General features: G+C 41.0%; 1 protein-coding gene across 3 annotated transcripts; it reads right to left on the minus strand.

Moving 5' to 3' along the window:
* Positions 1-1,056: 1,056 nt before the first annotated feature.
* Positions 1,057-20,013, minus strand: RNF19B (ring finger protein 19B). 3 transcript variants are annotated; one of them, XM_016150512.2, is made up of 9 exons: positions 19,272-20,011; positions 10,997-11,202; positions 9,664-9,805; positions 8,071-8,233; positions 7,495-7,609; positions 6,357-6,497; positions 5,226-5,433; positions 2,711-2,842; positions 1,057-1,925 (listed from the first exon to the last, which is right to left on the minus strand). In XM_016150512.2, exons 1-9 carry the CDS (start codon positions 19,901-19,903, stop codon positions 1,454-1,456), a joined length of 2,211 nt encoding a protein of 736 aa, XP_016005998.2. In that variant the 5' UTR covers positions 19,904-20,011; the 3' UTR covers positions 1,057-1,453. The 3 variants fall into 3 exon arrangements, with proteins under 3 accessions (XP_016005998.2, XP_036094358.1, XP_036094990.1); XM_036238465.1 differs by having other exon boundaries at positions 9,664-9,808; XM_036239097.1 differs by lacking the exon at positions 2,711-2,842 and having other exon boundaries at positions 9,664-9,808; positions 19,272-20,013.
* Positions 20,014-23,157: the final 3,144 nt, after the last annotated feature.

Below are 23,157 nucleotides of genomic sequence, written 5' to 3' on the forward strand. Positions count from 1 at the left end.
TGGCTGTAGTGCTCAAGAGATCAGAACCTTCCAAGTTGGCTGTTGTCCAGACTCATCATCCTCATTGTAGTAAAGCACAGGCCAGGAAGACAAAGAGCAGGTACATCTGTGAAAGGAAACAGAAAGCCATCTGGTCCTCAGGGAAAGGATGTTTTCAATTCTTCCTCTGGACCCAGGGCTAAGGTGATAGAGAAGTTTGACACTGGAAGCTCCTCAAATACTATCTGAAAGTTGGGGAAATTAGGGGCAGGAGAGTAACTAACTCACACAGTCACAAAGTAAGTTACTGCCAGATTTGGAATCCTACACCATGTCTCATGAACCTTAATTTTTCTGCTGTATTGTAAATGAGCGTTTATTTCTTAGACCATTATTCTAGACAGAGCCCAAATCCCAAGTAGTACTAACACAGCTCGATTCTGACAAATTTAAAAGATAAAATTATGTTGAGATTTCAATGGCACTTTTCTCTCCGTTCATTACAAATTTTAGTCCTTCTTATTTAAACTAGATTGGCAAAACTGAGAAAGCTTTTTTGGAACAGAAAACGTGTACCTGAGAACCTAACAGGTTATTTCTTGGTGATTATGCAGAATCATTATATTTCTTCCTTCTGTAGGAATACTGTTCCCCAACTTGTAACCCTGCAGCATTCACTGGGATCTCTCTAAGGAGCCACTGGAACTGCCACCCTACCCTCCTCTGGGAACACATTTCTAATAATGACTACCATACAGAAAAGGGAAAATAAAGCTTTAACAGGGAAACTGCACAGCTGCCTCTAGAGGGCAAACGAGGTTCATTTTAATCTACCGCTTCTCTATTTGGCTGACTCAGCTAATTCTTCAGTCTGACTACACGCTCCAAAACAAGCCTGGCTTTGGTTCCTATCATGCTAGGAGTCCTTGGTTTATAGTTGACTCCATTGCAGTCTGATTAGAATACAATCCTTCTTCCCTGGGGTTAGGAACATTCACATCTAGAGACTGTTAAAGATGTAGTCATCTATTTCAAACACTTGGCTCTGTAGGACTACCCACGCCAAGGAAAATGAGATGAGTTGAACAACAGAAATCTTTATTAAAATGTGTCCTTCAGTAATGTTAGCATACATACAATATACACACATACATCTGTACACTCTTTGACACACCTCATGGATTGCCGCCATCAGTTCAACCAATAAATTAAAACTAAAAAACGGGGAGTGGTGGAGAGGGAAGGAGGAGTGGGTGAGACTAAGGGGAAAATTTCCATGTTTTATCTGTAAGAAACTGCAAATTTCTCCGAATTTCCCTGGGGAAAACCTGGGACCAGAGAATCTTTGAAATAAAATACATAAATCTCCGCCTCCCACCCTCCCCCCAACCCAAAAAGAAAAAAAAAAAAAAAAAAAGATTCCAAAAGATGCAGTTACAAGTGTGCTTCTCAGAACGGGAGCATTCATTCCACTTCATACTCTGGCTTCTGCACCTTCTGGCTTCAAGACAGTCTTCCCCGCAGCTGGGGCAGAGAGGTTAATATGGGCACTTGGGCTCGGTGCACCTTGGGCTCTAGGAGTCGAGGGGCAGGCTGCCGTATGGGAGCGAGGGGAGCCACACTCATCTGAAGTGATGTCTGGCACATCGTCTGACTGCGTATCAGAGCTCTCCAGGTCACTGCGGATACTCTCAGGCTGGGCCAAGCTGATGTCCCAAGGTTTGCTGGCCACACAGTCTTTCTGTTCACAGCTTTGGTGTTTGCAGGGGGGATCCTCTTCATTGCTGCCATCACCGCCACCACTGCCACCACCACTATCTTCTTCTTCATTCTCCACCATCTGAGCATGAACATGGAGCGAGTCCTCCGTGCTGCTTCCACTCACCAGCTGATAGTGGCTTGGTTTGGCTTCAATGTCCACTTGGATTTCCATATTGTTGCATTCTCTGTGGAGACAAAATCCACTTTGCTGAGTCATACATGAGTCATGCTCTACCTGTTGGTAAAAGTGGTTTGTGGGTTCAGGATTAGGAAGTCCAAAAACATAGGTAAATAATAGACTAGAGTTCATTTCCAGTGAAAATAAAAATTTAACCTAACACTCAAAAAAGATGGAGAACAATTTGATCTGTTGATTTAAAACACACACACACAAACCTCTGCCATTTCTTTAAACAACTAAAACACAGCTTCCAAAATTTAACTTAAGTGTCAGAGCCTTACACTATCTTACCCAAATATGAAACTGAAAGAAGATTCATAGCTTTTTACTACTGTGCCACAATTAGAAGAAACAGAAACTCTTCAGAAGGGAGTGTTGCAATCACACCAGACAAGATACACTAACTTCTCAAAAATAGAGAGAAACAGGCTACAGGAGCCACATCAAGCAAAGGGCAACATGAGAGCAGAAACCATAGACCCATGGATATCAATGAATACCAATCTAGCTTGAAGTTCCATGTGAATAATTACACTGATTAATAGCCAAGAAAAAAACAAAACAAAAAAAATAAATAAAAAATAAAAGGAAGAAAAAAAACCTCTAAAAATCAAGTACTAACAAGAATCAATCAAGAGCTGCCAAGAACTTGCTCAATGAATTCACAGGATACACTATATATCCCAACAGATGGTACACAGAGCCCTAACATAAAGCATTGAGCTTCTGAAGGCCTAGTACCCAACCAAAAAAATGCAACCTCTCCTGGGCACCTGACTCTTCACATACCTGTCCTGTGGGTTGTAGGAACTGATTATGGAACCGGCCATAGCACGAGTGCTTGCGTTGTCACTAATTGCACCAAGACTGGCTGTGTCTTTGGGGAAAATTTCCTTTTGGACATCGGCTTGGACTTCTAACCTGTGTAAAGAGGGGACGTTCAAGTTAATAGGAGGCCTGGATATTCCAAGACAGTCTGCTTCCTGGCATATATCTCTTCCATTATTCTCTTGCAAACTGAGTTGATTTGATCTTCTGCAATTGTCAAATAGCTCAAATAGATGCCCACACATTTTCTCTCTTAAATATCTATTGAAATCGTCCCCTCCTTTCTATCCCCACTGCTACTGCTTAAGCTGCTTAACGTCAGGCCCTCAGCATCTCCTGCTTGGATAACTGAAATTGGGCTCTCTCTCCAGTAGCCTTAAATCCAAGTCACACAACTTCCAGATCAGTGCCAATGTGGACAAAGATCTGATCACTTTAAACAGTCCTCTCTTGGCTCCCTATTGCCAACAGGCATTTAAAGTCTTCCTGATCTCCTCCAAGATCTCTATTTCCTCTCTCACCACAGACCCTAAAAGTCATAATCACTTTGAATTTTCTTTCCTTACACACTTATACACATTTTATATTGCCATGACTTTGCAAGAAAGTATCATCTCCCTTCACTCTCCCAGCAAAGCAGTCACTTCCTGCTAAGTGCTCTCACAGCACCTACTTATTATATCAATTAACGCATCTCTCTCTCACTCATGTGTGAGCTCCAAAAAAGGATAGACCATATCCCATTCACTTTACCCTCGGTGTCTTTGCACATACTAGGAACTCAAACATTTAGCAATCAAATTACCCCCAGGTTATGAGATTGAAGGTCAACCTCCTATAAGAGCAGTAAATTTCCAATGATGTCTCAGAGTTAAGAACACATAACTATGTCCTTTCTTGGCTCTAATACCATTTTGTTCTACACTTAAGTATTTCCCCATAATGGGTTTCACAGTCAAACCCATCTGACTCATTCACTTCCTATAAAAGGCTTTCACAGAACTGGAACAGCTGGACTGGCTAAGCTGCAGTTTCACCAAGTCAGTCTCCAATTATGTCTGTCTGCTTATTTACAGAGGTGATGGTTTTAAGAAAGCACAGCAGTGAATTCTCTGGCATGTGGGGGCGGGATCCCCTAAGAAGAAAAAACCAGAGTCATGAGACACAGACAGGTCAGCAGAAGCCTACAGCTGCACATTCAAGCAACCTCATCCTGCCGCCTAAGCCTTTGCTGTGCTGCTCTAGCCTGATGCCCTTCAAGAATGTGCCACAGCCCAGGAAAATGAGGCAGTGCAATAGAAAGTGCATCGAGTCAGAGACCTGGCTTCTAGTTTCAAGCTTTGCCATAGAATCACTCTTAGAATTGGAAGAGGACTTTCATAAAGGCCATCTACTTGGGTGATTCCCAGATGCTAATTTGTGCAATGATTATGCTAGAATCACCTGGGGAGCCTTTTCAAAATATAGACCCCTACGTCCCACTCTAGGAGATTCTAATTTATTAATATAGGGACAGGGTCCTAAAATCTATTTTCAAGAGGCTCCCAGGAGACCTACAGGCACTCAGGTGTGGGATCCAGTGCATATGCCATCTGTTGCTTGAGTCCTTCAAATAGCAAAATGGCCAACTGGTTTCACTTTTATGCACTTCCAGGGATAGGTGGCTGCATATTTACTAAACTAATCAATTCCTTTTTTGGACTTTTATGTAAATTTTCTCTATATTCTCTATAATGAAGCAAAATTAGGTTCCCTCTAGTCTTAATCTACCTCTCATCATGAGTCAGAAGTTTCTTCCAGTTTAAGGCCTTTCGGATATCTGAAATCAACCATCTCCCCTAAGTCCTCTCCCCTGCCACCTTGTTTTGCCCCATGTTTACCCCTCCCCAGGCCTCTGGTCTCCAGTGCATTCAACTAACTCCTTCTTATGTAACATCTGTTATGTTCCTCTGAATGTTCTGGTTTGTCTAACTGGTGAAATGATCAAGAAAATTATAATTTTTTCAGTCATAAAGCTTTACATATTCTTAACACAAATTCAAAAAATTGATTTTCCTTCTAGCAATTGGAAATAGGAAGGTAATAAGGATCACAGCACCAATAAGCCAGCAAGATACATCATAGATGCTATTCAACTCAAGGCCAGTGACAAGCCTAATGGAGAGCACAGTCTTGGAAATTCTACAAAAATGCCTGCTTTCCCTTCCTGATGCAGGCAGCCTAATATAGCAGAGGAAAGATCTGAAGTCAAGATTATTCTTTATATGGAACAGTGGAAAGAACACTGAGCTTTATGTTAAGTCACTTAACCTTTCTAAGCCTGTTTTCTAATTGTAAAGAAAAAAAAAATACCACTGATGATTAAATCAAAATGAGGTGCCATGTGGAACATGCCCGGCACAGAGAAATAGCTCACACAGGTATGTTACTTGGTATAATTCCAACTGGTTCTGTCAGAGATTATTTATTTGCTTACCTGCTATACTTCCCCTTGCCACTGGAAAGAATGCCACCACTCAGTGTGCCCCCTGACAGGGCCGCAAAGCTGGCTGTTTCACTGTATGGGCCCTGCATAACACTGAGTCCATCTGTAGGGCTTCCACTGGTGCTCAAGACACTAGTCAGGCCTTCAATGCTGCTTTCTCCAATGCTGGGATTCTTGAGGGCTCGCCAGGCATCTGCCACTGGGGATGGAACCAAACACCTTAATTCAAGATAGCAAAGCATCAAAATAGTCTGCAGTGACTCTTCAGAATGGAGAATGTTCATGTAGAAAAATACTCATTTATTCATTATTCAGTTAATGAACAGCTACTATAAACAGCCACCATACATCAGAGGTTTTACCATATGTTCATATTTAATCTTCCCAATAACTCATAGTCCCCATTTTAGATGAAGAAACACAAGCTTAGAATTAAATGACTTGCCCACGTCATGGCGAGGCACACAAAACTACAATTCTGATTCCAAGTCCACTATTCTTTCCAAATACCAATATACCATAGATACCATCTAATCAAACATGAAGATTTCAAAATATGTTTAGGCCATGTTCTGATTCTAGCAGGAAGCTTGACAACCTCTGGGGATCTCTATGATCCAGATGAGCTAATATGATAAAGTAGAAACAATACCAAAGTAGAAGTCAGAAGACTTGCTCACGTCCCAGCTCTGTAGAGCTCTTAAACCCATTAAACAGATGTTGAGACAAAAGCTTAAATAAGTTCCCATTAAATGGGGAATAATAATAGCTCCTGCCCTCTTTCTTCAGAGAGCTGCTGTAAAAACCAAGTGAGATAATAACTGTGTAAAGTCCTCTGAAAATTATAAAGTACTGTGCAGATTTAAGACTTTATTATAATCACTACTATTACCAGTGTACTTGGAGTTACTTGGAATCCTCCTAGTTTGTACTTGCCACACAGAGGCAAGTACCAGAGGAATTAACCTAATAACAAAGAAATGAAAAGCTAAAAATACTTTACCCTGTATAAAGCTCATTATCCAAAGTAATCCAATGGCAATCTCTCTGTAAAATGTGCTAAATTTTACTGATTTTTATCTTGTGTCCCACAAATTCAAAAGGAAATTAAAATCCTTTTACCTGTGATTGGGCCATCATCTTCATCAAACTCAATTTTCACTCCCTTTCCGTTGGCTGTGCTAACTCCACAGCCACCTCCACGACAGAGAGAAATGGGCACAACCCCATAGACATAAGCCAGCATAATGGGGACGCCAATACCTGGGGGAAGAGAAGGAAACATGTCAGCAGACTATCAGTTTGCAACTGCCCTGAATTCTCCTTCCCAGCCTGAGCACAAACTACTCTATAAAGGGCCAAGGAAAGGGAGAAAATGGTTCTCCCAAAGAGTCAAGGCCAGTCTAACAGAATTGACAACTGGATTTAGAATCAGAAAAGGCCTGAATTAGAATCTTGGCTCTGATTTATTAGCCATATGGCCATGGGCCTATCTTCCCAGGGTTGTCAATGATCAAAAGAGAATGTATGTACAGTGCCCAGCTCAGTAAGTATACGTTGCTTTCATTTTCCCCTTTTATTCATTGCTGAAGTGCTAATCCAAGAATGAACCGATAACCAAATATTAAATAAGTGACTCCTGGGATCTCCCTCAGAGTATTAATCCAAAATCTTACTACTGTGTCAAGTAGAATAATTTAGTTGTTAAAAGCAAAGGCTCTGAAGTCAGACTCCTGATTCATGTCCCACCTAAGTGACCCTGGGCAAATTATTGCACCTTCCTGTTATAATTGTGTTGCTGTAAGGATTAAATGAATTAATGCATGCAAAACACTCAGAACTGTTCCTAGCACATGGAGAGCCTCAATAAATGTTATATTATTATTATTATTTTAAAACAAACCCTCATGCTTCCCAAAATAAATAAAAATAAAAGTAATTGTATTTTGTGGTTCCATAGCAAATGGAGAAAAGAGAGGATGAAAGGTGAAAAAGTAGGCCTTAAATTAATATTCTTTAATTCAATCTTCTCTGAAAGATCCCTAACTCTGATCATTTAGTCTGGCTGATAATCATAATAATAGTGCCTAAGAGAGTTAACTCTCAAGGTGGGTTTGGTATAAATAGAGGGGCCTCCAGGGTGAAACATCTGGTCAGCTGGCTAAACTGTTTTAGTCAGAAAGTTGATGCAGGGCTGATGTGATGGAGGGAACGGGAAAGGGAGGGCAGAATGAAGTCATGGTCCTTGCTAGCTTCTTACCAACACTAACTGCAGCAATAACTGGGGATGCAATGACTGACAAAGTCACTCCTCCTGTGATAGCCAAATTCCTCTTATGTTTGGAGGTTTTTCTTCCCTCATACCTGCTGTGAATCTAGGGATAAGAAAGAAAATCCAGGTCAGCAGGTTAGGACATCAATCTTTTTGCCAGGGAGTAAAAGGACAAGTGAATATTCCCATATAAATTACCTATATTAAAACATATTCCCCACCCCAAAGAAGCATCTTTCTCAAATTTTAACGCTTTTAACCTAAAGCAGACCAGGATGATATAAACTAATACAGAAAATGTTAAGTCATGAAGAGACAAGATAACTCAGGAGGGTGAAATAAGGATTTCACCTTTAAGTCACTGAGAGAAACCAAACCCAGGATGTTAAAAAGAACTTTCAGATCTCTTGGGGGTTTATGAAAATCCATTTAAGAAATTAAGGTTATTTTTATCCAAGAACCAGCTGGTTTTCAGGCAACTCTGAACATAAGCTCCTCCCCATTTCCTTCTAACCATAACCAATAAATCTGAAAATGGAACATGCATAGAACTCAATGTCTTACCTTCCTGCCAACATAAACAGGAATGCCAATGACCATGGCAGGAATGGCAATGCCAGCAATGAGGGAAATCCCAACTGGAGCACCAATCAATGTGCCCAGCTGCCAAAGAATTTTCTTCTTACGGCTCCATGGCTTCTTGCCCCAGAATGTGCAGCCAGAGGGGCTGCAGAGGAAACATGCTGAAGTTAATGTTAGTGTTACAAATGCAGCTGTTGTTATCAGAGGGCTCAATAAGGGCAAGAGCATCTTTTCAATAGGAGTGATTAACAGTTACAAGAAGTTACAGGAAATGAATATACTACAGCAGGGGAGCAAAGAACAAGGCCAGACTATTAGAGCTCTGGGCTCTTTTCTTTCTTTCTTTCTTTCTTTTTTTTTGGTAAAGGCGGGCCCTTGACTTGAAAACTTTTTTTTTTTTTCTTTTCTACTGAACTCTGTCCTCCCTAACCTACCAACATTGATCTAGTTTTCTTGACTGATACTACTTGAAACCCTGCATAGCCTACACACTTGATATCTCATCCAAATGCATTGTGCCTTGCAGCTAATGAACAATGATTTGCAAAGTTTTCTTGGCATATGTCCTACCACATCTGATAGATACTACAAACCATGTTCCTGGGAAAGGCTATAAAAAGATTTCTTCGTAGCTTTTATGTAAGTTTCATTCTCTGGGTTTGGGTACTTTTACATTTAGCCCTTCTGAGTCCAATTATTTTTGCTCATTCCCTTTGCCCTGTCTTCTCTACCAGATGGGATAAGCAATTTTGAAAGTAGGGATCATGTCTTATACATCTCATGTCCCCAATAATTGGTAGACTGCAAATCCTCAAATGCTTGCTAAATTGGAAATTAAAGCATTTCATCCATATAATGTTAAATTTGTAAATATTAACTCCTTCAGGACAATATTTTAATAGTCATTCAATGAATTTTTGGAAACTCACTACATGCAAGGAACTGTAAAAAGGTAACTCTGGCCTTAAGAAACTTATATAGTTTAGCAAAATTAGACATGTTCATGAAGTAAAAGTAGTGATGACATTTAAAAAAAATATTTAAGGAATGTCAATAAAGAAGAATAGGCAAAAAGGCTGGAGAAGGAATCATAGATGTAACAGCACTTAAGTGGCCCTTGAAGGGTGGGTAAGCACTGAACAGGTTGAGACAGAAGAGAGTTGTTGGGATGGTGAGGTGATTAGAAAGCATTCCAAGCAAAGGAAAGAACGTGGACAAATACAGAGGGGTAAGACAGCACAGAAGAGACACGGGAAACAGCAAGTGCAGCTCATGTGTCTGGAATAGGGCATTTATGAAAGCAAAATGGAAAAAGCTAGAAAAGCAGATTCCGGCTAGACCGTGGAAAGCCTTAAAAGCCATGCTAGGAAAACTAAGCTCTATCTGGTAGTTAGTGGAAACAGTTCCTGAAAGTTGCTGAGCTGGAGAAAAACATGATTGAAGGGGTGCTTCGGAACTTTTTTAGTTTCCTAATGCTGTACTGACTGGACAGACAACTATGTCTCTTTAGCATCCTTTCCCTTAATTCAGTAAGAGGACAAGACTATAAAAGCAATGAACACATTTCCAGCTCACCTGAGGTAATGCAAGTCTGAGATCTCTTTCATACAAAGCCAACAGAATTCACAGCCACACACTGCACAGGTCATATGATTACAGCTTCCATCATTCATCTTGATAATGTAAGCACTGCATCGTGGGCATGGCTTGATGTCATCTGCTAATGAGGGAAGGAAGAATGGGTAGAAAAATATCCCCTGTTACAACTATTGACTTTATTATTCCTAGGAGTCCATATATAAAAATGAGGAGGAAGTCAAACACTCTTGACCGAAAATTCTAAATTGCACAACCCACTTCATTGGAAGGCTGGCTGTCTAGATCTCAAGAAATTTCATAAAATGGATCCTGTCTTGTATTGAGCGGCCTTTTCCCCTAACTGGCATCTTTTACAGCATTTCTGCCACATTCTGAGCAAGGGGACTTCCATAAAGAGAAAGATGGTTCTAAGAAAAATGGAATTTCACCAGCCAATAGGCTGACAGAATTAAAAGCAGAGTCCAGCAGGAAGAATAGTCTGTAGACTGGAATCGGCTTTAAGTTTTGAAAAACTTTGGTTTAAGAAATTCATTTCTCAGGCTCAGTAAGTATCATTATGATTTGCTGTTAACACTCACCTACAGTCCCTTCCTACGACACTTTCAAATTTAAAACCTAAAAATAATTGCGTATGCTACGTAGCATACACCTGGTAATTTTCACAGCAAGCTAGGAACTATCCTATTAAAACGACAATTTTAGGAGATTATGCTGTGCCAGGAAAAAGTGAATGGTAAAATCTTTCCTACTAGCCTCTCCCAAATGACATCAGTGAAATAAGTACATTTATAAAATGCAATAAACCCACTGACATTTTAAAATAGGTTTACTGATTTGTAAAGGTTGGAGCTGAAAACGTGATACTCCTCTTTTTAAGGTTAATCATTAATCTATACTAATATTTCCTTTCCTTAAATGTGTACCCTACTTCCAAAAGTGGTGATGCACTTAAAGCTAGTAGGAAAACAGTACAGGTATAACACTAATTAAATGTCTTTCTTATAATTCAAGTTGTGAAAAGCTCTTTGCAAAAGGACCTAATTGTTCTCCAATATGAGACATATTATTAAGAAGGCAGAAACTAGAGAATTCAATTTTGTTGTATTCTGATCTTACCTGGGTTGGATAATCTATAATGGTCAGAGGGGAAAGGTACATATCAAATACAATATTGAAAGTATTGCCAAATATTTTCTGCTCTTTGATGCCAGGAAACACTTGGTTATACAGTAATGTAATCTCTCCCGGCTTTGGGCTCACATTGTTAAGTACAAATTCAAGAGACAAATGAGACAATGTCAGTTTATACCTGGTCCAGATTCTTGCCCATAACTGAGACCTGAAGTGTGCTTGGTCCGTACTCGCAAAGTCTGTGCTCTCTGCTGACGGGCCATATCGCATGTCTGATTTGGATGCCATATTTGCTTACAGTGGTAGCAGAACTCAGTCTGGCAACCTTCCCTCTCACAGGTCAGCTTTGGGCAGCTGGCACAGCCATAGGCAATAACAGCATAACTGGGTAAGGAAATAGGAAGAGATATCAGTAAGGTAAGAATGATCTAACTAAGACAGACATTCATTAGTTCCAGTGGGGTAACATTGTTTGGCACCTGCCACCACTACATATCATGTAGAGAAAGGAACACAAGTGTGCCTAACAAACTAAAACATATTCTACATGAGAAAGTAAATTTCTTGGGATTCTAAAAACACAAATCATCTATTTCCTGAAAAAATAGAGGGAAATATCATATTTAGCCTGAATTTCTAGCATGTATTCAGTCATAGCTTAAGCTGCTTTAGGAGCAGTTTGTCACAGCAAGTTTCATAAATAACAAGATACAAAACGATTTTTTGATGATATATTTAGAGAGATTAGAATTTGTTTATATTAAGGGCCTGAATATTTGTAAAATAAAGAGCTATAGCAAAAACTAAAGCCAGTATACTTTTTCATTTTTAAGTACCACAGTGAAGCTGGTTTGACCACCACCCGAGAGACAAGAGCCATAGATGGATTCATGATCAATTTCTCCTATTGAAAGCTCATATTTTCTTCCTACGTTTTCCCTCCCTCCCTTCCTCCCTGCATCCCTTCCTCCCACCTCTTCCTTCCTATCTTCCTTCTTCAAGTCAAATATCTTCTTTCTTGACAAGCTCCAGAATCCAAGAATACCACTTATCTACCTTATTAATACAGAATTAATATAAAGCTACATCTCCTCCCCTCTCTTCTGACACATAGTCTCAGTAAGGACGGGCAATTCAGAACCTATCAGCATCAGTATCAATTGTTTCTTATAATTCATGTTTATTTACTAAGAATTACTCTCCCACAAATATTCCAATATATTTACAACTATTAGCCTTTCAAATTCTAAATATGTTAACTAAGTGCTCAGATTACACTAACAAGTGGACGCTTATTTAAAATAAAAATAATTTAAAAAACAAATGAAGAGAAGACAGTGGTTGTAAAATTTCACACAATTTTCAGGCAGGTCAATGACTGCAGGCTTAGGTGTCAGTTACCATTTGGGGTTTGTCATCCCCCATTCCACCCTCTCCTCCAATAGCCAAAGTCCTCAAACACTTATACAAAAGGCTAATAATGTTTTCCTGGATTTACCCTGTGGTTTGTTTATTTGAAAGCACAAGGTTCATTAGAGCAACTCGAGTTCTTAGGTTTATCATAGAGTCTGTGAGTTGATTTGAAAATGACACTGAAAATATCGATGACAAGGTATCATCTATGTTACATAATATATACTGCATTAAAACTTTCCTCAGAAAGAGCAAAGTAAGAATACGTCAATATATAAATGTTAATGATTCATATCCTATAGGAATTCTGAGCAAATCTAGCTGCAAAGTAACTACTAAAGATAAACAACATTTCTTCTGAAGAAAGTGACTTGCTTGCTATTGTGTGTTAAATGGGAAAGGTAATGGATGATCTCAGAAAAGTTAGTAAGTCAACTTCTGATGATACATATTAGATGAACTGCCATCAGGAAGCCTTGAACATTTCATAATCCATTCCTATTTTAGATGGTGGGAGTAAATATTTATTAACAGATTCCCCACTTATCCCCCCTTTTTAAATAAGAACATTTGATAAGTTTGACAATATCAATTTTGGGTGTGGAATTTGGTTGCAAAGAAGTAAAATAACCATAAATACTCATGAACCCACAGCAACCTATTACCATGACACAGAATTACTCAGGGCACGAGATTTGGCATTCTTATTTTTACGTGCCTGGTCTGGGCTCCTCGTCCCTGACTCATACTGCATGATACTGAGCTAATTAAAATCTCCAAACTTTAGCTTCTATTCCCAAAATGGAGGTATAGGAGCTTGCCACCTTCAAGTGTAAATAAACATGCTCTGAAACTGTATTTGAGATCTTGTCCTGAAAGGTATGGTAGAAAAACAGCACTTTTTTTTGGTACTACTTCCTGGCCTTTGCATACTCTATTCCTTCTGTCTAGAAATGTCCTTTCCTTACTTCTTGTGCTGGCAAATACTTATCCATTTAAAAACCAACGCAAATATCATCTTCTCTATATAAAAACCACTTAACCTCTCCAGGCAGTTAGTTGCTTAGTTCATGTGTGTGCCCTTTATAACACTTATCACATTATATTGTAATTATGTTTATATGCAGACTTCCCCAGACTACACTCAAAGAAAAGTATCATCCATTTTTGATCTCCAAGGTCCAGTATACTGGTTCATATTTAAAACACCTATGTTAAATGAATGATAGAGACCCTTTCCTGCTTAGGTTTTTTTTTGTTTTTTTTTTTTTGCTTTCCCCTAGCTCTTTTCCTGGACCATTACTCTACCATAGAGCAATCTTTTAAACATATCCATGTACCTCGTGGCTTACTATATGCCACGTATTATAACTTAATCCTAAAATTTCTTATAAGACTACTTTAATGGTAAACTCTTAAATTCTAAATAGGGCAATCTCTTTCCCTAGGTAGTTGGAAAAAAACCTCATTCTTGAGACCAAATCTGCCTTGACCATTTTGTTTCATCTCTTCCATGTCTCACACTGGGACCTCTCCCCTATCCCGCTCTCTTAGATTAACCAAGCATTCAAGTTTGCTTAATTAGAAGCTAAATAGAAGATGTAGGAAATTACAGGCTGCAAAGACTACAGATGCATATTTCCCCACCCCTTAAGTTCATACAACTTTTGCTAATTTTGTTAATTTCTCAAGTCTTCAGAAACATTATAATGTGTAACAGGCTAGACCACAGCATTACTTAACTTCAGCCCGAAGGGGTAAAATCCCATTAGTAAATTTGATTATGTTGCAACAGATCCTGGTAGTTAAAGAAATGTGTTCCTATATTATATTTGTACTTCCCAGCTCCAGGTCATGTAACTTCATGTACAAATGAACCTTGAGCATGTGTAAGGGTGACAGACATGGATCAAGTTGTCTTAATAAGCTGTATACCCTTAATACCTTTTTTCTTCCTGTCCTAGTTCAAACCCATGTCACCTCTTGGCCAGACAACTACAAAAGACTGTTCTCCTTATTCTCTACTCCAATCCAAATCCAATTCCATTACTTATCATGATGTCACTCTTTTGTGCTTAAAATTTTCAGTAACAACAAAAAAGTCCTTCAACCTAAACTTCTCTGCATGGCACAACCAGGTCTATCAACTTGAATCCAGTCTACCTTTTCAGATTGATCTCTAGTCATTTCCCAGATCATGCTTCCCATATTGTGTACTCAGAAGCTAACCAAACTAGACTCAAGACAGTCTTGTATTGTATTTCTATACCTCCATGAATCTGCTTATAACATTCTGGTTTAAGATGCTTTTTTTCTCTATCCATATATTCATTTGCCTGATACGAATTCTTAACTCATATTCAAGGCCCAGATCAAATATCACCTCCTCTACAAAGTCTTTCTTGACACTATCATGCAAAATCTTTCCGCTATCCCTCTAAGGGCACTTGTATTTTCTTCAGTATTTGTTACATTGCACTTATAATTATCTATCCACCCATCCATCCATCCATCCATCCATCTCCCCTACCAGGCCACGCTTCCTGTTACGAGGACCGAGTCTAAGTCCTTTTTGTAATACCTATGACTCACTTAAGGTTCAACACTATATAATTCTCAAAAGTGTCTGTTTAATAATCACTTGTCTGTCTCACCCATCCTTCCTCTCATCCGTTTCTCCTCCAAAAACAATGCTGTTTGTATTCTTCATCTTTTCTTAACAAAATTCAACTATTCATTCTATTCTTCTGAGCTAATTGAAAGATTCTGTTCATAGTGTTGTAGAAAAACTTGGAATATAAATATCTTAGTCAAGAGGAGCTCTCAATCCACTCCGAACAAGATTCATTGTTAAATAAGGACCCTAACAGAAGGCAGGCCAGAATAACTGTTAAAGAAAGTTTCAGTTATGCCTTATAGATGCCATAGAAAACAACAACAACAACAACAAAAAACATGTTTCTCAGTGATCTAAGTTTGGGAAAATTATACCAGATTAAAAATTTACACTGTATATTAGTATTAACAAGATTTACAGTATATATTAGCATGTTTAAAGGATATAAGTTCAGAAAACTCAGAAATGAATTTGCTTTATTTTGTTCAATCCAATATTTCCCAAGTTTATTTGATCATAAAACATTTCTCTTTCTAGTAAATGTAATGACTATAGTATACCTTGAGAAATATTTATATATGAAAAAGAGAAAATAAGATCAAAAGATAGTTGGATATTGTAAAGGGGCTTAAATTATAAGAATAGATCATATAAATAAGTTATTAAAGATATAAGTCATTTTATAGGTAAAGTATGAACAGTTTTAAGCAGGGGAGTGATATAAAATGTTCCACTTTAGAATGAGTACTTCCATAAATATGAGAAAGACGTATTGGCTGGAGGATGATGCAGACGGTATGTGGCAGGGTGGATATAGAGTGAAGAGTTGTGAAATAGAAGGTACAGAGCTAAATTAAGAGACGAGGTCCAGGAAGACTTCGGCAAGGAAAATTCCTTCACTGAGAAATATGTCTTGGTCAGGGAGCTTGCTCTTCCCTCATAAATATGCTAGAGACAAACAGAAACTTCCTGTTTATGGAATAGTCCAGTCTTCCTAGTTGTCTAGGAAGGCCAATAGCTGATATTAGCTGCTGGGGTCAGGTGGGAGGGGGGACTCTACAGGAAAGAGAGGCAGCAGGAGAGGCTGGAGTGGTGGACCTGCTCAAAGAATTCAGATCAAGATTCCTTATCTTCTTTTCATTTGTAGGGAAGATCTGCCCTGCTGCTTCCTTTGCTCAGTCTTCTAGAGATTCTGAAAGGGTTTAAAGATTGGCAACAGGGCGCTCGAGAGGAAAACATGAAATGTTTATATGATTTGGGGGTTTCTGAAAAGACCTCATGTTTAAGCAGAGACTCTAAGAGGTAACAGATCAACTGCACCATTTATATTAGCTGTGAGATACTGGGTCCCACGCAAACGTCTCTGCACTGGTTTCACCTTTGTAAGATGAGTTTACCACCATCTACGTGTGTGAAACTAAAATAAAATTATTTCTGAATGAGGTTATAGTTTGGAGATTATAAAGAACTATTAAAATGCCAGTTATTTGTATTTTGAGTTAATTTTATCTCATTTAAAAGTATGTTTTAAAGATCATACTTGGCGGTATTGTACTTAATAATATATTAAATAATAATAGGAATGCTTCCCCGCTGAAAGTGGTTCCCTTATTTACAAATAAAATAAAATAGTTTCAAGTATGGGAAAAGAAAAATCCAAGACTTTGCTCTACATATATTTTGTAAACAAATAATGAATCTTTTAATATATAATGTTCTCATTATCATGAGTAATCACAGTGAAACTAATGATCAGAATTCCGTAGGATCACTTACATACTCCCCTCACCTTGCCAAATACACACACAGGCTCACTGAGAACAAAGGGAGAACCTGATAAATTCAGTTGGTAACATGATCTGTGGGCAGTAAAGATAGTCAAGTATGAGAAAAGAGATAACTGGGGCTTAGGCTTCTCTTCTAGTGCTCATTCACAATTTTTACCAGACCCAGAAGAATAAACCAATTTGAGTAAAATAAAACAAAACAAGCTATTTTTCTCCTGGCATTAAAAAAGAGGTGGTAAAACCACTGGCTACATCCCTGGGGAACCCAGACACTTGTTTGGGAAGTGACAGAATTTTAAAGTTACTCCTTGTTTACCTAACACCTTCAACTGAAGATCTCAAAACACTTTGCAAACATTAATTAAGCCTCTCAAGTCAGGAAAGAATTAGGCCTATTTCGAATAAGATAAATAAAATAGGTAAGAGGTTGTTAAAAATCAGAAAAGAAAATAGATTCTAGCATTTTTGGCTCTCTCAATGTTGTCTTTAGGCCACACTCGATGAAATGACCCAAACAGTAGCATCCCTAATCATACTGACAAGTCTATGCTTTTTAAAACTGAAGCTGGGAAGAAATAATATTGATCTTGGTTGGCGTTAAGATCAGTGTTCCCACTAGCTATAGGACCCTGAACAAAAGTCACTCTAAACTTCAGTTTCCTCATCTGTTAAAACTAGATCAAATCTATCTTACAATGTTGCAGGATCAGATTAAATTATGTATGCCTGGCACATGGATACTCAGATGCCACCTTGCTTTCTTTCCTGGGACTTCACCTTCTTTAAACCCACAGATACCACATTTTAAAAAATTACAAAGCAAATTGTTATAATTCTTTTAGCTAATTAAAAAAATAAACTCTGGATAACTGATCCGATACTTGGTTAAAATAAGAAATGGCCTAATTCTTTAAAAACTTCCAAATCAGAAATCATTTAGAGATGTAATCAAGAGTGTAAATTAATTCCTGTCCATTTTTTATTGATGGGAGCAAAGGCAGAGATTGACTTCAGAGAAATATAAAACAAAAAGGGAATTTTCCCAGAAAGATAATCAGTGGTGCCATATTTTTCAGTTAAAATTCAAGGAAACTCACATCTCCAAAAAGGAGTTGATATACTATTCCAAAATTAACTATGTGGTGTTCACTTAAATTCCTTTGGTTCAGAAAATAGATCTATAGTGTCTGTAAAATGTGAAAAACCATGTAAATTAACCTCTTAGAGGCAGCGAGATCACCAGACTACCAGATATAAGCAAAAACTTTCAAGAGTCTACTATACATGGTTCTTTCTGATACTTATTAACCGAAAGTGAAAGTGATCTACCATAGATAAACACTGGTACCTGTGACAACATTTCAAAGTAATTTAGAAACCCCATTCTCAGTGAGGTTAAATAACACACCCATTTCTAAATTAAGTGTGGCTGAACAGAAACATACAAGTTAACTTTTCTTATTCCCTTAGACATTCTACATCGGCTTCTTTTGAGACAAACAGCAGCATCATGGAAATCTTTAAATAGCCTTGATATATAGGCTACCATTAAAAGCCCTTCGAAACTCCTTTGAAGCAAGCTTTTAACTAGCATTACATTTACACACTACAAGGAGTCTCTAGCATCTTTTTGTCTCCAAAACATGACACACAAAACTAAAACACTAAGGTCATAAAAAACAGGTACTGAATGGCACAGTCTGACTCCCAACCACTTAGATGAGCCCCTGTGCTGCATGCAACCATTCATGGGATGTACTGTAGCACACAGCAGCACACAGATTTTAAAAAGTGGAGGGAGGAGGTTCTCCAATGAATGCTCCAGATAGTAAAATCCAGTGGCTATTATTATGTCTCTGTATGTTTTCTCGCTGACCTTAAAAGTTCAGCTTATATGATGCATTAAAAAGACCATCAAAAACTCAAGATCAGAGGGGCTGGGAGACCCATTTTCTCCTATCAAAGCAACCTCTGGGCATCCTTCTCAGTGCCCTACTGCTTCCTGGACAAAGAAAGGGTCCGTTCACTCCTCAGCCTACCCAACGCAGCAGTGTAAAAACCACAGCGGGCCTCCCAATAACTTGGCACACAAGGCACACAATGCTCAGGGTGCCCCCGGCGCTCTGCCAGTGACCTGTCCTGTCCCCCTAGTGCCATACTGGTCACGTCCATCTCAACTTTCAGCAGAGGTGGTCAGGGAAAATACACCTTCTCCTGCCATGCTGCTAAGTCTGCCTCTAGCCAAACGGACACACCCCTCAGAAGCATCGCCCCTCGGAATGATATTCTCATTCTGCCTTTTGCCATATATCCCCTCATTAAGAGAGACCCCCTTACCTCTGGGCAGAGGGGCATTTACCCGACAAAAAACTGCCTTGTTTCCTAACCTGATGGATAGCTCCCTCCTTCGCCGAATGCTCAGGCCCCACCTCAAGCTCTCCAGCAGACCGCAGCTGCCCCCTCCTTCTCCCTCCATGGTGGGACACACACGCGTGCACACGCGCACGCGCGCGCGGAGACGCGGCGCCCAGGGCCGCCTCTCCCGGCCAGCCACCCGCGGGGTCCAGCCCACAGGCCCGGGTCCGGGACCCCTGAGCCGCAGCCTACCAGCCCAGCGGCCACGCCCCCGCGCTCACCCACAGTCCGGGGCCGGGCACCAGCGGCAGTCCGGGTCCGAGGCCAGGTAGCGGCGCAGCATGAACTCCTCGTACTTGTGCATGAGTGGCGGGTCGGCGAGCAGCAGACGGATGTCGTGCGGGTTGAGTCGCTCGCTGCACTCGGGGCAGCTGATGGGTACCCGGCTCTCGCTGATCTCCAGGCGCAGGTAGTGGCGGAGGCAGTCCCGGCACGAGCGGTGCGGGCAGCTGAGCAGGCGCGGGGCCCGCTCGGGAGGCAGCCGCACCAGGCACAGCGGGCACTCCACCTCCTCCGGGCCTGGGCCATCGCCCTCCGCCGCCTCCTCATCGTCGAACCCGGGCCCCGCCGCCGGCTCGGCCTCCTCCTCAGCCTCCGCGGCCGGCTCAGCGGGCAGCACCTCGGGCGGTGGCGCCTGGGCCGCGGCTGGGGCCGGGACGGGCGGCGGCGGCGCGGCTGGGGGCGGCGGCTCGGCCTGCGGCTTGGCCCGGGCGCGGCGGCCGCGGGCCGAGGCAGAGAAGACGCTGTGGAAGGTAAGGCGACGGCGCCGGCCGCCGCTGCGGCAGTTGGGGTCCGGCGCAGCCGCGTGTAAGGATGTAGAGTGCGGCGACTCGGAGTCCTTCTCCGAGCCCATGGCCCCCAGAGGCCGAGGAGCGAGGGGCGCCCAGCGCCGCCACAGCTCCCGCCTCAGCGCCCCCTCAGCCGCCGCCCCGGCTGCCGCCGCCGCCGCCGCCGCCGCCCTCCCGGAGCTAGAAACCGACCGGTATCAACGAAGCGGTTATAAAACCTCCGCCCCTCGCGCCGCTGCCCACTGCGCAGGCGCTCTTGCTGGGCCACCCCACAACCCGCGCCGCCCGGAAGGGGGCTGGGCGCTGGGCGGGGCCAGGCGAGGAGGGGCCGGGCGTGCTGAGGCGGAGCCTCGCCTCACCCCGTCGGTTGGTTCCCCGACAGCCATCTTGAGGAGTCGTTAACCCAACGGTTTTGCTTGGCCTCGTCCCCCGATTCTGTCACCCCCGCCCCCCCATCATCCCCAAGGGGGAGTTTTCGGTGTGCCTTTCTTGATGGATAGGCAAACTGCCACTTCCAGCAAGTGATGCTTCAGTTACTTCATCTATGAAAAGCAGACAAGGGTAGATTATTTGGTGATTCCCAAGTGGTCCACCTTCCCTTGGTCCTTATTGAGCAAACACTATTAAAGAATATACTCACCAGTGTCACCATAAAATAATTGATTTAAAAAAATAAACCTGAAGCTCAAAAAATTTGTATATAGTCATTCACTGAGCATCTACAAAGTGGAGGCATTACTTGATAAAACAGACAGGGTCCCCCTATCTGCAAGGGACTTAACAGAATAAAGTACAAATTTCTTAGCCTGGCATTCAATGATCCCCACGACATAATAAACTGTATTCCTAGGCCCACTTCCCACTCTAACCTCCTGGTAGCTTAGTTACTTACAATTTGTGAATGAGGCCCAGCATTTTTAATTTTTTTAACTTATTTTTAATTTTTTATTTTTTGGCTTGGAAGTATCTTTCTTTTGCTTGTTCCCCACTCCTCTGACTGGGGGAGGGTCTGGACTCAGCCTTCCAAATGGGAGGCAAGCAAGCGACTTCAATAGCAATGAGAATGTATAGGGATTAAATTCAGTTGCAAATAACAAAAGGGAAAAATGGCATATGATAGAAATTTCTTTCTTCACGAAAAATAAGTTGAAAGGTAGGCAGTTCGGGGCTGTTCCACCATCCTCAGCATTTGGTTTCCAACCTACAGTTTACCTCGTTATGATCCACATTCTATACAGTGGGGAGGAAAAAGGAAAGAAAGATCCACCTTTTCCCTTTTAGGAGGACTGCCTGGAAAGTCCTGCACATTTTTGCATACATCTCATTGGCCAAAACATAGTCACATTGCCATACCGGGAAATACAGTCTTTTAACTGGGCACAATGTGCCCCTAAAAATAGGGGGTATGGTATTAATAAAGAATGGTAGTATACCTGAAACTAATAAAAATGTTAAATGAAAGAAAAAAAAAAGTAATAGTAGAATGAATACTGGAAGGTAACCAGCTGTCTTTTTCATGGGTGATATTTAAAACCATGAGAAAGGTCCCTAGGAATAAACCCTGAGAAACTTCAAACTTTTGGGGTGAAACAGTAGAAGAGCCAGCAAAAGAAACTGAGAAGCATGGGGCCGTGAAATAGGAGAAAAACCAAGCAGGCACATTGTCATAGATACCAAGATAAAATGTTTCCAGGGTGTGTGGTCAATTGGGACAAATGCTGCCAAGAAATCAAGAAAGATAAAGAAGTGACCACGGGATTTGGCAATATCAAAGAGGCCTATAAGGAAGAGGAATGTTTCCCCTTGAGGAAGAAGGTCTGATGCTAGATGGTTAAAACAATTAATTTCTACATATTGGTCAGAATAGGCTAGGCTCTGCTGTGGTAACAAAAAACCCAAATATCTCAATGGCTTAATAAAACAATGGTATAATTTTCCCACTCATGCAAAATCTGCTATGGATCAAAGCACTTCCCAGAGGTAACTCTGGTCCACTCCACTGGGTAACTCAGACATCCAGACTACTTCCATGCTGGGTTCCACCACTCATTGTGAGACTTTCAGGATTGTCTCAATAGGGAAAAGAGAGCTGGAGGGTTGTGCACTGGCAGTTAAATACTTAAGTGTGGAGGTGATATATGTTACTTCCACTCACAGACTATTGGCCAGAACTTGTCTTGTAGGCCCAAGTTCCCTATAGCCATTTTTGACACCGTTCTCAGTGCCCAATGTCTTGATCAATTGAAGAGCTCTCTTTGAGGAGGTGTGTGCCTGTTGTGGGAATGAAGAGAGGGGGAGATGGCTGCCTTGTTACTCAGGTCAGATTGTGCCAAAAAGAGATGGGGACTCTGATTCTAGGCAGACTCAGATGGCTTTTATTTAGGTGCTTCTCCCTCTTCAGGTGACAGAAATAGCTGTCAAGGTTCTAGCTTGCTGAATCCATATTTTTCTTCTCCCAAACAAACTCTCACTCAGCTCAAAGCTGACAACATGACTGCTTTAGCAGAAAACTGACCGCCCATAAATGCCACTGGACTTTGCAATGGCCCCATTTCTACTGGGGCTTTCTCCTCTCCTGAATCCATCACCCTTGAATCAAGGGACTGAAATGGTTTCTCCTAATTTTCCTTTTCTGTCTCCACAGAAATTAAGTAAGTGACTCAGAGAAATGGCATGAAAGAGAAGAATTCTTATCCATTTATTCACGCATTGAGTAAACATTTATTATACTTTGTACTAGACCCTTTGCCAGGCACTAGGAGCATGAAGATGAAAAATATAGCTTAAGGGAGATTAAAGACAAGAGAGCAGGTCATTGGGATACTAGGTGATGAAGACATGTACAAAAAGCTGTGAGGTGGGCAGAGGAGGGCATGGCAAGCATTGCCCAGAGTGGTCAGGGACAGCTTTCCTGAGGAAGAGCCCTTTGAATTGGGTCTCAAAGGATGAGTAGGAGTAGACAGGTTGTAAGACAGTACAGACTGAGAAAGTCTGGAGGAAAGGCATAGGGGTACAAACACAGGATCAGTTTGAAGAAATGTAAACAGCAGGGTGTGACAGAAGTAGAGAACATTTGAAAGGCTGCACAAGGGAAGAGAGAATAGAAAGGTTCTATATTATGACTCCACCAGATGCAAGGAAAAGAAGCCCAACATGTACTAGTGAAAGAGACAAAAGTTTTATTACCCTAAGATATATTTTTGGGGATATTGATTTTAAGCCCATTATTAAGAAACAAAAGACTCAAAAAGATATTTCTACCCTCCTTGTTACCTTCTTAAGAGAATTCAGACAGAAAAAAAAAAGCCGCTTAATGTAT

This window comes from Rousettus aegyptiacus, unplaced genomic scaffold, assembly GCF_014176215.1.
Source record: "Rousettus aegyptiacus isolate mRouAeg1 unplaced genomic scaffold, mRouAeg1.p scaffold_m13_p_1, whole genome shotgun sequence".
NCBI classification, from domain to species: domain Eukaryota; kingdom Metazoa; phylum Chordata; class Mammalia; order Chiroptera; family Pteropodidae; genus Rousettus; species Rousettus aegyptiacus.

Coding starts and splice junctions, on each gene's coding strand:
- RNF19B (XM_036238465.1), bottom strand. CDS start 19,903: ATGGGCTCGGAGAAGGACTCCGAGTCGCCGCACTCTACATCCTTACAC. Junction 11,203..19,271: donor TGCCCGGCCCCGGACTGTGG/GTGAGCGCGGGG, acceptor TTCCTTACCCAG/TTATGCTGTTATTGCCTATG. Junction 7,610..8,070: donor CTGTTTATGTTGGCAGGAAG/GTAAGACATTGA, acceptor TCTTATCCCTAG/ATTCACAGCAGGTATGAGGG.